Consider the following 15299-nt stretch of genomic DNA (forward strand, 5'->3'; position numbering starts at 1 on the left):
GTAGGAGGGTAACTACACATGTTTAGTTCCTCCTGTTCTTGAGACTGGGAAGCCAATCTCAGAAAGCAATTAGGATGGTTCCTAATTTATGCAATTCATTGGAAAAAATGTGACCTTTATTATTTGTGTTTTTATTGCCACATAGTCTTGTGTTCTTTCTTGATACTCACCAAGTAAATATACTCTTGACATATTCATACAGTTAAGCATTCATCAGACACACTTTCATATTCAGGACCAAGCTAAAGAAAGCCCGACTGTAACTGATGCCATTCTGCAAGGGATACCCAGTTTTTCTCAGGGAGTTTTAGAGTGTTGAGCTTTCTACTTCATATTAAGTATAACTCTTTAGAGACAGAGACTTATATTTATTATTGTTTTGCTAACAGGAAGCCAATCTTGAGATAATCAGGAAGCAATTAGAATAATGCGTTTTTTTTTGTTTTTGTTTTTGTTTTTTTAGGGATTGAAAAAGGAATAGACAGTTTGTGTAGGAATATCAATCCAGATAACTAAAAATAATTTAAGTGTTGGATGCAGTTATAAGAAATTAAGTGTTTTGTATTAGTATTTCTATCATGGAGTTCCAGTAAAAATTTACATGTGTTTTTAAGAATGTGGGTTGAATTCTTGTTCATAATTATTCACTGTGTGTTTGATACACATTACAAGAAGGTTCTTCTTTTTCTTCTTTTCTTTTTTTTTTTTCTTTTTGCTTCTATCTAGTTGCGTCCAAGATCCGGTACTTGCAGGAGTATCATAACCGAGTTCTCCACAACATTTATCCCGTACCATCAGGAACAGATATTGCAAACACCCTGAAGTACTTTTCACAGACCTTGTTAAGGTAAGCCTTCAATGCCCTTGCCTTTGAGAGAATTATTAGGTAGTACCGCTGAATTTACTGGGGCGTAATTTCACTGAAAGTCTCAAAAGGCCTTAATTCTCTCGTGCTCTGCCAGAAGAGTCTGGACTCTAGTCCTCGGGGTGTTTCAAGCAGATCAGATCTCAGCTTACCTGGAAACGCTGGTGGCATGGCTGCGGCCTGCTTCCTCAGTTGACCGTTCTTTCGGGAGATCTACAGATGAAAAAAAAAAAGTTGTATGTTTGACACAAATAGGCGTGACTAGAGTTTTTAAAATTGAGAATGCGGAGCACTTTGAGTCTAATAGAAATAGAGATACATGACAATTTAGGTTTATTGCTAGTGCGTCCCGGTTCTCCAATTGGGACAGTCGTAGCATTTGCTTCCGTCTTACGAACCACCCCTGACATTAAGTCCTAGGAGGACAAGGGGGCAGTGACTGCACGGGAGCCCTGAGGGCCGTTGCCCTTCACACTTGCCACTGATGCAGACAAGCAAAGGTTAGCCTTTTCCAGCAGGATAGCTGTCTTTGACAAACAAGGTTGAAGAATTCAAAATATTTTACTGATCATTACATGCAGTGCTCTCTGGGCCCGTTGCCACAGTCCTTCTGGACTCACTGCCATTTCTGCTTTTCGGACAGCAGCAGGACTTCTCTGAGTCGGGTGTGGAGAGGTCACACTTTGGAGTGACTGTAGTGGCACCGAAGTTTCTGGTGGCCTGTCGCTGTGTGCAGGCAGACTGACCACATATGGAGAGAAGCATGCGGGTCTCAGCAGTCACTGGTCTTCCGTACCAACATCTACTGGTCTTCTTTGGATCCTTTCTTTCGAATGTGTAGTATCCCTGCCCTGGTGTGAGGAGATTCTGTTGATCAGGTTCATGATGTATGTCGTGCTCTCATAGTTGGCTCAGGTTCCCGGGACAGGCCATTTCCCCCTTTCAAAGGGGATGGAATAGTTATCCAGGTTTTCACGGTAATAATCAGATGAACACATGATCAAGGCATCCCATTCCATTCTTTTACATTTTCCTTTTGCTTTTGAGGCTGGGGACCTATGTCACCAAATGGAGAGATGCTTTCCTGGTAGGAAAAGAGCTTGGCACTCAGGGCTCTGAAATTGTGCCAATTAGTTAAAAGTCAGAATACTGTTGTTGTAAGTTATGTCTGCTACTCATGAGGGTTCTGTTCTGACCACGAGGATGAGGTCGGGGTGACAGCATCGTCGTGATGAAGCTGGTGTTCGGGTCGTCTATTCAAGCTGGCTGTTTGTGTAACTGCACATAGTCCATTTTAGAGGGGGTCACGATCAACAGCGGCTACTGATGGCAGTGGCAACAGCTATCATCACCATAGTGGCATTTTGCTATGGTACCTATATTTCTTCACATCAAGTTCTGCCGTGAGCTCTTTCACTGTAATGTCTTGGGATTAGATAAGGGTACTACTGTACACATTTCAGAGGTAATGAAACTAAGTCACAAGCGTTGCTCAAGACGCCACTCAGTATTCTATAGCTAGTAATACTGCCGCCATCCGGTCATTGGCGACACACACCGTGACACCTGTGCCGTGCCGCTGCTCTCTAGTTACTTTCACACAGGACGGACGCTTCTTCCTAATAAAAACTTGACTTGGCCTTCGGGAATGCCAGCATCCGTTATGAAGTCCACAGGGCAGTTTTGGCTGTTTGTGAAATCAAGGGAAGAGAGGGATTGTTTAGTGTGGAGACTTGCCGTCTTTTCAGAATTTTCGCTAAACTGAGCTGAGCTGATGTGATGGGGATGGGACAGCAGCTCCCAGATGCCTCGGTTCCACCTTGCACCCAGGAGGTAGCGGCAGGCCCTGGATCAGAGCAGGGCTGGCAGAGCCTGTTGGTAACTACTTAGTATGCATGTGCTGTGCGTAAGACACTGAGGAGTGTAGTGTCTCTTGGGTGGGACTTGAACAGGAATATTTACAGGTCAACTCTTTGGTCCAAACCCTATGCATTTTCTATCTTCTCTGTGCCTACTGAAGCTTATTTTTCTTAAAATTAAAAAAACCCTGAAAATACAAAACTTTCAAGTTTTGTTCTATATGTTGAACATATGTTAGATGCCCTTTGGCTGTTGGCAGCTGCATCCATTCCAATTGTATTTCCATTTCTTCCTCTTAAAAAGCTAGTAGAAAGTTTAAGCCACATGGGGTGAACTAGGCTTTTGGCTCTTTGATTATTATCAGCAAACACCTCTGGCACAAACAAGATGGTTCCCTTTGTATTTGTATAATCTTTACATTCAGAATTACTTGCTGCTTCCAGAACTCAGGTTCTTGCAGAGAAACAGGAAGCAAAAGCTTAGTGCTGTGGCTCATGTCTGAAATCTCTGTACTAGGGACTTGGAGGCAAGAGGAATAAGATGCGGGGCACAAGTGTGTGGCACCATTTTCCAGGAATTCACGAAGCTTTATTTGAGTTGGGATTACATTATCAAGGCCCCAGTTCTCTGCTGTGTCTACATTCATGCAACCTCGCTGACTTCCGGGAAGCTTTGTACGGATTTGGAAGGCTGAGGTTGGCCTAGATGTTCAACAGCTTAGCCCACAGGAGGAGAGAGGTTCATTACCATGGCCAACTGTAAGATCAGTGGTGGCCTCCGCATAAGAGAACCAGCCTGCCGATGGTCTCTCAACTGGAGCTGAAAGAGTCTTCTGTCTATCCAGGTCTGGCAGTTGACACACTTTAACAGAATTCTACCACAGAGGTTGTTTTGCTTGTTTGCCTCCTACCATTAAGGGTGGCGATGAGGGTCATCTGGCTTGACCCGCAGTGCACCCCGATGTTGGCTCACTTCGCATAGAAGCACTTTGTGATCAAGGTTAGATCATCTGAGGTCTTTAATCTTGCCTTTGACCTGGCTGCCTGTCTAGGTTCCTAGTTTCCTTCCTGTTTCAAACTTGCTGTTGGGAAGCCTTCTCTGCATCTCTCTCTCTTCTGGTGTTCTTAGAGCTGCTAGAATGTTAGTTTTCACATTTGCTACTGACTTGTTAGAAAGTGTGAATGTGTTTTAAAAAGAGGTTCTTTTCTCAGCCCAGTAGTCTTAATTGAATGGGAATTGTTAAGGACACACACACACACACACACACACACACACACACACAATCTGAAATCCACAAGATAGTTTTCAAAGCATCGCACAGTCAATTTATTTAGTGCATAAGCACAAGGCAAATGTCGAAATTCTTAATTATGTAGAAAATTCATTTGATGAATTAATTTTCTGTGCAAGAAAAACTTCAGGGCACTCAACCACTTGCCCACAGGGGGCTGGTGTCTTCTTGACAGTGGAAACCAGTGCTCCCAAAGAGGGCCTCAAGAGGAAAGGAGAGCAAAAGGTTCGCTGTAAAGTCCGACTCTTCTGACAAGGCATTCCTAATATTCTTTTTGGTTGAATCCAAGTATAGACCTTTGGGAAAGAATTTCAGATGTGAAAATCGATGGTCATTCCCAAGTTAAACAGTTTGGTTGGGGAAATAAGTAATTTTTTTTTCTCTGAATAAACTTCACAAAACATCATGAAATCACAATGCATTGTACATTGATTCATGAGCCCTTCTTAAGTTTTCCTACAAATGAACACATTTCCTTACATTGAGACATGAATAGTAATTTAAAACTGGTTTCATGGATAACTCATTTTCGCCATTTTTTTTCTCAACTTCACCTACTTGCTAAATCTAAAGGCAGTGAAAGAAAATTTTACTGTTTCAATGCTGACATTCATCCCTCCCTGAATGTAGGGCACTGTGGTTGCTATCACTTGGGAATCCCACATGGCCAAGAGGGAAAAATACCACAGCAGTAACCGCCAAAGTTGATTCCCTAGAGCGTGTCACAGCTTTGGAACAACAGCAACGCTCTTAGTCAGTACTGTGTTATATTTCCCCCACCAAGGAGGTGGTTGACCAGACTTCATGAATGCTTTAAATATCATGTCTTTATGATAGTCACATTTTTTTTTTTATTGACTAAGGGAAAGTGTCGTCTTTTAGAAAAGATGCTTGCAGTTAGCCAACTTACGCTGAAATTTGGGGAAATATAGTGACATATCGATTTTGTGATTCTGAAGGGATTTCAGGGGGTAGACTTCTATAGACTAAAAAAAATTGTTTGTGACTAGACTTATCAGTAATACAACATGCAAAGATGGTAATCTGAGGAGTAATTTAGTTTTGTGGGAAACTGTAAAGTCTGATGCAAAAAAGAGTTCTTTGTGATAGATATAGGCAGATAGCGAGTGGAATGCTTCTATCATCCCATTGCACAGTGTAAAGTTACAAAGCCCAAGATAGCACACACTTAAAAAAAAAAGGTAAATTAAATCCCTTTGAACAAAAAAACAAATACAACAGTCCTAAGTTCTTTATTGCTAAGAAGTATTACATAATTATTCTGAAATTATCTTTATTATCAATTGTTTTTTCCCTGGACATTGGGTAACAGAAGACAGAGGAAATCGAGGTAAATTAGGCACATAGAAAATAAAAAGCATGTAGCCATTATTTTTTTTTTTACATTGTAACGTATTTCTGCGCTAAGAGTCAATAAAAATCGGAAGTAGTCAACTTGACCTAACAAGCATGCTGACACTAACCAGTTCTTCACGTCACTGTGACACTCTAGATGTCACACCATTAGCTGAGAATTTAGTAATGCTGGATGCACATAGTAAGTATAAACCAAGGCGGTTTTTATGAAATGAAGCATTTAGGAACTGTTCTCTATTTGGGCTAAACAAACGAGAGTACTGCAGGAAAGCACTTGAGTGCTGTAGACCATTAGTGCATAATGGTTGCCTACTGATAAATAGCATAAATCTAATTTTAAAAACCTAAACATCTGGCTAAACAGTAATTTCTTTGAATTTTAAACCAATAACTTTGCCGCGTTATGACTCTTACTAACAGTTTTGTAGATTTAAATGGAGACTAAAAGTAAAACTATTTTAGAGGCTATTTCTAAAAACTTTCTAAATTATCTTTTCTCTAGTTTTTAGTGAGTTGTGTTGACTAATAAAGTAAGTAAGAGCAGTCACATGAGACCTTGTATGATGCTTGCTTAGAGTTTTAGCTTTTCAAGGTAACTATTTAATAAACCACTATCTATTCATAAAGTAGCAAACGCTTCCTCCCCAACACGCCAAATTAAAGCACACCCACACCCACACACCCCACACTCCCCCGTTATCATTAGCTTACCAACACACGCTATGGGCCATTTACTATATATTATTTTAAAGCTTTTCCAATGTAGTTTAGTTAACACTTTAGAAATATGTATTATTTCTAAGTTCATATGCCTGTTTAAACTTCATTATCTCAAATGATACTGACAGAATGTCATGAAACAGTATCATAATATACATATAGACATTATTTTGATGCAATAAACATGTGATTTTTAAGACTTTCTTAATAAACGCACATGTTTATTCTTTGCTAAAACATGTTTCTGCAAGTGCCATACCTATATTTTGCAAGTTTCTACTTACATGGTGAGATAGAACTGCTGACGATGTTGCCTTGAAAGTGTTCCTTCTAACTAAGGACGAGAGCCCTCCCAGAGGAAGCTAGGCCAGAGCTCCTCCTTCTAGGAAACCTCTCCTTCACCAAGCTGACGAACTGTAAAACATGGGTTTGGCACTGAAACATGCATTTTTATATTTTTGCTCCTTATAAGCCAGATAACACATGAGATGCAATGCAACTTCCACAAAGTCCGCCTGTGTTGTTGGCCTCTCGAGCACATAGCTGTGCGACCAGCACTGGATCTGGAGACTGTGCTGCTGTGGCCATTGCATCTTATGTGGGATGTATCTGGTGTTTTATTATTTGTTTTAGAGTGTCATTTCAATGTAATGTGCTGTTCTTTGTGTCTTTGTTGTCTCTTTTTTTTCTTTGTCCCCCCAACAGCATTTTGTCCCGCACAGGGAAGAAGGAAAACCAAGATGCCTCCAATTTGACAGTGCCCATGACCATGTGTCTTTTTCCTGTGCCATTCCCACTCACCCCATCTCTAAGACCGCAGGTCAGTTCCATCAACCCTACTGTTACTCGCTCCCTCCTTTACAGCGTCCTGCGAGATGCTCCCTCAGAACGCGGCCCGCAAAGTCGTGATGCTCAGTTGTCAGACTACCCTTCTTTGGATTACCAAGGCCTCTACGTGACTTTGGTGACTCTCCTGGATCTAGTTCCTCTACTACAGCATGGCCAACACGGTGAGCATTTTTTTTTTTTTTATTGAAGTCTTTGGAGATGTCCATATGTGCCTATGAATATTTATGATGCTGAGCAGCGGGCTTGGAGAATGTTGTTACTGTCACAAATCTCTTGAAGGGTTTTATGTATTGGAGCCTCTCTGACAATGAGACTTAATAATGGTGCTTCCCATCCTGCAAGACACTGTTCCGCAGTGTCTTGATGCCCAGGGTTGTTATCTGAGGGTTTGGGCAGGAGACTAAACCCTGCATGCAGGAGGATGTAGCGAGCAGTTCCCTCCCCTGATCAGTTTATCGTGAGGGCTCGTGCTAAAGCCGCTCTTGAGAAGTGGAGTTTAAGACCTTGCCCCAGAATGGATAAAAGGTCGAGCTTGAAGAGCAGGCTCTGATCCCTGACTGATTCTGGGAGTTTCCGGTGCAAATCAAAGTTTCTCTCTGGGACTCATTTTTCCTGATAAAAGAAATAACTAACAACTCTTCCAAATTTATCTAACAACCAGCAACTGCAGCAAAGTGCTGGGCAAGATGTTATAGCAAGCGGCATTTCAGCGGTGTTCAGAGAAGGCAGCAAGCATGCTGGACTGTCAGCACCATCCAGCCATGTCTGTCCAATGCTCACTCTGTCCTTCTAATCCCCACAGACGAGTGAGTGAGGTCTGCTTATCCAACCCATATGAATTTTGGGAAATGAAATTTAAAACGGTGCTGGGAGTAGAGATCTAAAAACCTGAGCTGTCTTTAAAACAGTTGCCTTTTGGCCCCTGGAAATGTAGTAACTGAAGTTTCATTGTACAGAAAAGCTTGCTATGGAAACAGGTGGGGGTGGGGGGTTATTTTATTATTTTAATATAGCAAATTGTCTGTCCTAAACGAATGCTTAATGGTTGATTTAGTATGAAGTGTTTGTAATTAAAATTCTTTAAATAGTTTACTTCCGTAAAATGATGAAATGGCTATTACTGATTTTGCTTTTCTTGTGTTTTCAATGCTGTATCATAGTGAAAATAAAAGTGTAGATATCTGTAAAGCTGCTTATCTTGAACCCCTTTGCTGTCTTAAACCTACCTAGCCTCTTGTAATACAATCCTCTCCCAGCTCAGAACAGGTGTGAGCTGGTACATCTGCTGAGACTCACTGGTGCCTGTGCTCTGTGGTACCCAGTATGTGCTCCCTGGGAGGTCCCTGGGTTAGAGTAGATGCCCTTTTATTTTTAAGATCTCTTGATTGTGGCATTTCGCTTGGTAAATGGCAATCCACATAATGTGTGAATCTTGACAATGATTTATGATTTTGCTCTCATGCCTTTGTGACCTTATCTTGATATCTATTTATTGTGTTCTTGTTGTGCATAATATAGCTTAGAAGGTAGGATAAAACTCACCAGTTCGTTCCAGTGACTGGTCTAGAGACACCAGGGAGCACTTTCAGGGATCGCTGTAAAACCTGGGTCATAAGGGAACTTGGTGTCCTGCTTGCTGAGGTGGGAGGCCTCCTGTGTGAGCTTGGGTGGAGAACAGCTGATGGCTCAGGAGTTGAGGCTCTGTACTCACTCTGGGTCTGGGTGGCCTGAAGAAATGAGCAGGAACAGTGCAACTAGGGGTGAATTGTGATTGGGGCAGTCACTACTCTCCCCAGATCCGTTTCCTTGGGTGGAAAATATCGCAGGTGAACTTCCAGGCCCTTTCAGCACTAATAATCTGTAATTAGGCTTCTTAGCCTAAAGCTGGAAAAGGCCAGTGAATATAGCTGTGATGTCTCCTATGCCTAGCCTCACATAATTCACACCAGAACACTGGTGATTTTCCACTCGTTGGCCTGATGGTCCATCCCATCAGAGGAGAAGGACCCTGGCTCCCCAGGTTCCACGGTGACCACATTGTCAGTTGACATGCTGGTTGATGTGGCATGTTAATTCTCATGACTATCAGAAATAATTTTAGGAATTCACATGATTATGGAAGATAAATCTGGGCCAAAGCAGACCAAAGTCTAAGACTTTGATATGTTAATGAATACAGGAGTGATCCATCTTTATGTCAAGCCTTGGCTGATGGCCTATATTTTAAGAGGTTGAGAAGTATCACAATGTACATTGAATGTAATGGCTTTATTCTTCATACTTTCTAAAGCTAAATAGTTGTGGTTTGTTTTGAAGGTGCTGTATTTTTACTTCTCGTGCAGGTAACAATGATAGTAATATTAATGGCAATAAGTAGTAGCTAATGTTTTTGGAGTACATGCTATACTATGCTGAGCTCTTTGTATTTATTACATCTAAACCTTCTACGAAGCCAGGTAGGTATTGTTATTATCTGCATTTTAAAGCCTTGGGAGAGAGCTGGGCACAGTGGCACATGCCTGTAATCCCAGCACTCTGGGAGGCAGAGGCAAATCTCTGTGAGTTTGAGGCCAGCCTGGTCTACAAAGTGAGGCCAAGGTCAGCCAAGGCTACACAGAAAAATCCTGTCTCAAATAAATATATAAGTAAGTAAATAAGTAAATAAATGGCTTGGGAAATTCTTTTGAGGAGGGCTGACTTTCCTGACTGCTAACAGCTGAACACACAGGGTTATGCAATACAGCTCATAGCTTCCTTTCTCCCAGGCACACAGAATATGGAGGTTTCAAACTGCCTCACTGCCTGAGACATCAGATGTAGGAGCAGTGTGGCTTGGCCGCTGGAGCAGAAATAGCCAGGTTTTATTTCTAACACTTCCCTGAACTTTTCTGAAAATTTTAGTGGGCACATCATTGTATTTCAGTTATCTTTATGAAATGCAATGGAGCTAAAAAAAAATGGAGGGATGTCAGAATCCACTTTTCACTTGGAAAATGCTTTGGTTAATGGGATCAAGGGGTCATCTGGATAGCGAGGCTCATAGATGACTGATACACTGTTGAGAAACTTGTGGAACGGATGTGTTTCTTAGGACGCTCACCAACTAACTGCTACATACATCCCACATTTTTACCTAGCAGTGCCTTCCAGAACTCTTAGTAGGAAGGGAAAAAATAGCTGTTTGTGTAATTTAAACCAGCTTATTAAAACCTAAAATGTAAAGACTAACGTATTTTGTTAATGACACAATCTGCAATGGCTGACTACTTCATTTTGTTTTGTAGATCTTGGACAGTCAATATTTTATACAACCACGTGTTTGCTACCCTTTCTCAATGATGACGTTCTGAGCACTTTGCCCTACACCATGATCTCAACGCTAGCTACCTTTCCTCCATTTCTTCACAAGGACATTATTGAATACCTTAGCACATCTTTTCTGCCAATGGCTATATGTAAGTTCAATCTCACCTAATCCTAAATATCTTTATATATTATACAAATGGAAACTGTTTGCTGTGACAGGCACCTCCTTTTCAAGGTGATAATGGAATCACTAGAAACGTACTCGAACTTTGATTTAAATTCTGTTGTTTCAGCATTTACATTATGTTGGAATCCAATGCAATTATACCTTAGAATCATTTTATTCGCTCAGTTTGCCCTTACTTATAGGGAGAAATCATGTGTCAAAGCATTCTGCATTTCCTACTTGCGCATTACAGTGTCTTTTTCCACATTAGAAAGAAGATGGACAGAGTGTTGCCTGATGTAAAATTCTTCTCTTCTGCATGTGGGTGGGACGGAAAAAGCAGCAGAGAGTGGGGGTCTGGAGACTCTGGTCCCAGTTCTCTCCCAGATTACTGTGGCATGCCTGCAGCTTGGTTTACATGGCTGAAATCTAACTCAGTGCTGATGACTGGACTAGACTTCCTTTCTGGTATTTGGATGACAAAATGAGCCAAAACTTACGGTACGCTTTGAAAAAAGCCAAAGCCTGTGACCCCCTCTTCGAGACACAGCCACAAGTCTGGGACCAGTCTTGTTTATGTTTGCTTGTTTGTTTATGTTTTTTGGAGACTAGGGCCTCATCACTCCAGGTTGGCCTGGAACTCGATTGGCTATGCTGTCGAGAATGGCTTTCAACTACTGACCTGCTGCTTTGGACTCCTGAGGGCTGGGGTTATGCCACTATGCCTGACATAATTCTGCAGGCATGAAAGCAAAGAGAGAAAACGCTGAGTTGCAGCTTCTGTGCTCACAGTCTCTAAAGTGCTCTTTAGAAGTGGATTGTGGATTAACCTTTGTTTCAGGGAATACCCCCCCCCCCAAAAAAAAATTATGGCTTTAGAATTCAACAAGATCTTGATGTAAAGCTCAGCTCTGACACTGGCTATCTGTGTGAATTTAGGCAGGTTACCTAATTTTTGATTTTTATCTATAAAATAGTAATTGTAGCTGCCTCATGAATAATCAAAACTGCCTTATGAATAGTAATTGTGGCTGCATCTTGAGGTGTCAAGGATTAGCATAATTAGTCTGAGACACTAGTAAAGTGTCATCCCAGGGCCTGGCCTGCCTCTCTCTCTCTCTCTCTCTCTCTCTCTCTCAGTGGGGCTTTCCTATGTACCCTGGTTGGTTCAGTGCTATGTCACTCATGGCTATCCTCCTGCCTGAGACTCCTGAATCCTGGGATTACATGTGTGCACTACCATCCCTGTTTCCCTTCTCTTCATTCTTTGTTGTTGTTTTTAAAATAAAAAATAGATCTATTGGGCATGTCCAACTCCTGCTATCAATGCTAGCCATATTAATGTCATGTACTTATGCCCTTATTAAAGCCATTGCTGTGTGTAACAACTGGCAAATTCTCATACCTTTTAGGCTACCTTGGCTTATCATGTAGTTTAGTTTAATTTGGGTGAGAACCGTAATTTTCACGTGTTTTTGGCAAAGAGTCTGACTCCTCTCCTAATTATTCAGCCAGAAGGAAAAATGAACAGGTGGACGACGCCATTCTGAGCTGTAGAATATCCCATTCTTTGTTTCGCCTGTGTGATTTCATGAACCAGTGCTCGCTTGTGGGTATAGTTTTGGAATTTTGTGATCTTATTTTTAAATAAATAATGTTGACTATTAAGCAAATGAACAGGCATCTTTTTCTTTTTAAATAATAGCAGGTGAGACCATCCCTTCCTAATAACTATCTAACTCACTGTGTCTCCGGCTCTTAGGATTAGCTTAGTCAGTTGAGGACAGGCTTCAACATAGTCAGCTTCTGACGTTGTCCTGAGGATGGATCAGGCATTATTAGTGGCTCGTTATTTTTTCAGAGTTGGTGACTGATTTATTCTTAATTAGAATTAGATATCCCCAGACATAAACTTTGTCATGATAAAATCCTTGCTTTACACAAATGTCTGAAGCAACTGAGTGCTAAAAATGAGTGATGCAAATCTGAAGAAATTGTGAATTTAAGTGTTTAGTTAGTGGAATAATGATATCCACTTGAAGGTATAATCAAGTCACTTCACATTTCTGGGACAATGGTTTTTTAAGTTTCTGAAAACAAGGTAAATCCCCCTGGCTATTTCTGGTTTAGCAATCCTAGGCTGAATAACATTGATGCTATTTTACATAATTGGCACATACCTTTGTCTAACCTTTAGATGGGCGTGGTTCATGTGTTTACTTTGTCTCTCTAGTTTTAGTCTGTTAGTTTGGACCTGGCTTCTTGCACCCTCTGGATAGCTCAATAGTAATCGATCTTTGTCATCTTTAAATCTTTGAAATACAGTGGCAGTCTCCACGCTGCAGTAGGAATACTGAGTTGTTTCTTCTGTACACAGACCTAAAGACAGAAGGGATGGACTTTCAGATTCCTGTTAAAATGGACTGGGGTAGGAAAGTGGATCTTATTATTTTATAGATTCTGTTTGTGGTAGTTGTTACAGTATCTAGAGCTTCAAACTGAAACAGGACAGGAGCATTTAACTTGGTCCAGAATAATTTTTTTTTTTTAGAGACAGGGTTTCTCTGTGCCTTGGTGTCCTGGACTTGATTTGTCGACCAGGCTGACCTTAAGCTCACAGAGATCCACCTGTCTCTGCCTCCCTGAGTGCTAGGATTACAGGCATGAGCCACCGCTCCTGGCTTAGTCTAGAATTTTTTTTATTTCAGTACAAGCGTGCTAGAATTAAAGATGTTTCATCTTCTCCCTGGTGGTCTATACTGGAAGGACTTGCTGGTGCAGGTTATGATGTGAAGGTGCAGTTTTGTAATGTTAGTGCTTGGGAGCCTGAAGTAGGTGGACCACTACCAGTTCAAGGTCAGTGAGACCCTGTTGCAAACAACAGGACACAAAACAAAAGTGACAGGAAGAGTTTAAAAACTATCTCTTTGGTATGGTTATCCCTATAGTCTCTGTAAAGTATAGATAGTTTTTTTTTCAGTTTTTAAATGATTGTCATTAATGATTATATAACTAATGATTATATAATTAATGGTTATATAATTAATGATCATATCTGTATTACTTAGATGATGCAGGTTTGAGCTTTGAAGTAGATCCAGTTCTTCAAACCAAACATTGGCTACATAGCATATGTGCTGTTCATGCCATCTTTGCCATTCCACTAACCGCTTAGGCTTTTATTTTTAAATGACTCCTCTTGAGGTCTCATAGCACATCATTTTATTATAAAAATTCTCCTTGACATGTTTTCCTTTTTAACTCCTTTCATAAATAAAATGTAGCTCTCTTTATTCCATATGTGTGGAATCTACTTTGTTTATGAAAGTATATTAAAAGAGTTACTAAGAATTTAAAAAAAATCATTTGCACATCACCATGGAAACCTCTCTTCTCCAGTAAAGGACTTATGATTTGTGGACCAAATTAAAATACGAATGTCTGGAAGATGATACTTTGATAGAATTGTAACTAAGTGTTCATTAATGTGACCTGCCTTATTTTGAAGAAAGAAACAATGCTGAAGAATTACAGCACCTTGGACCATCCTGCCTAATTCAGTTTCTTTCCTGACTTAGATTTACTCAGCCCCTGACCCTTAGGAAAAAAAAAGGTTCAGTCAGATCTTTGTGTTGACCTAAACACGATATATGACTTCACTGACTATCTGGTTCCAGGCTTTGGGCCAAGGATCATTTATTGTTTGGTGTCAGCTCCCACCTGGGACACGTGCTATAGTTTTATGGTCTTATGAAGACTAATCTTCTACAGAAAAAAGGTAGTAGAAGACATGCTTCTGATGACACTTGAACAATCATTGTCTTGCATATTCTACTTACTGGCTAATGACTGTGTGCACAAGGCACGTGTTGCTGTAAGAGCACTGTTGTTGAACTGAGAGAAATGTTTGGTCCCAGGATTCATGCAGGGCAGAATTAGAGTCCTTTGGCTGTTGACAGCTCTCTCTCTCTCCCCCATTAAACTTTTATTTTCTTAGATATAAAATTGTCATTAATTATAACTCCCCCATCTACATCCCTTCTTTGTTGTGAAGACCGTGAGATAAAAGCCATAGGAGACTGCAATTTAAATATTCCACGATGTTGTACAAATATGTAATGGATCAAATGCACAGGCCAATCATAGATGTGGTGATTAAATCATGCCACCATGAATCCTGCCACTGCTCTGGTGAGATTGTTCATGTCGTTCTGAAGATCTGTCTGCCTAAACACACTGCTGAGGAGAGGTCAGCTCTTCCACGGCTTTGTCTGTTGCTTAGGTGACAGCCGACCGGAAGCCATGTCAGGCTTTGCTCTCATGGTACTTGTACAGTTGGACATCTTGCTTCCGTGGCCCTTCACTGGCCCAGCTGGCAGGGATTTTAATGCTGTACAGATTGTAGGGTCGCGTGACCCTGGTCTTCTCTTTCAGTTTAGCTGATGCCTCCTGAAGTCATAGCTGTCTCAAAGAGAGACCTCCCCTCATGGAGCAAGGCCTGTGAGAGGAAAGGCTGCTTCTCTTTCCAGATAATGCTACCTGGCCAACGTATGAAGTGACTGTGCCATGCATATTAGGGGTTTCTTCACCCTAGGTGACTCCCTTATCTTTACCTTTTAGAAGACTATCAGGCCAATGGGGCTCATTTCAATGTGTACTGTCTTACTCATTTGGGTCAGTCTCACAGCCTCAGACCTGGTCTCTCTACCTCCTTGATTAGGCTTCCTGTTGCCCGTTCTTTACCTCAAACCCAGAGCCACCTTCCAGACATGTAGCTCAGATCATCTTATTTCCCTTGTCCAAACCACCCAACCTCCTGTCATTCTTACAATCAAATTCAATGACCTTATTTTGGCTCAAAAGAC

The 15299-nt window shown here is 41.1% G+C and overlaps 1 protein-coding gene across 13 annotated transcripts in view; it reads left to right on the forward strand.

Annotated features, from left to right (window-relative positions):
- The window catches only part of Unc79 (unc-79 homolog, NALCN channel complex subunit), a 228201-nt gene that overhangs the window by 41996 nt on the left and 170906 nt on the right, over window positions 1–15299 (forward strand). For 10 of the 13 annotated variants that reach the window (XM_060388091.1, XM_060388089.1, XM_060388081.1 and 7 more), the window contains exons 2-4: window positions 727–847; window positions 6819–7123; window positions 10247–10417. In XM_060388091.1, the coding sequence (XP_060244074.1) occupies window positions 727–847; window positions 6819–7123; window positions 10247–10417 (597 nt within the window). Of the gene's footprint in view, window positions 1–726; window positions 848–5349; window positions 5368–6818; window positions 7124–10246; window positions 10418–15299 lie in introns of all 13 variants that reach the window. The other 3 variants (XM_060388088.1, XM_060388086.1, XM_060388083.1) reach the window with 2 other exon arrangements.

This window comes from Meriones unguiculatus, chromosome 7, assembly GCF_030254825.1.
Source record: "Meriones unguiculatus strain TT.TT164.6M chromosome 7, Bangor_MerUng_6.1, whole genome shotgun sequence".
Taxonomy (NCBI): Eukaryota; Metazoa; Chordata; class Mammalia; order Rodentia; family Muridae; genus Meriones; species Meriones unguiculatus.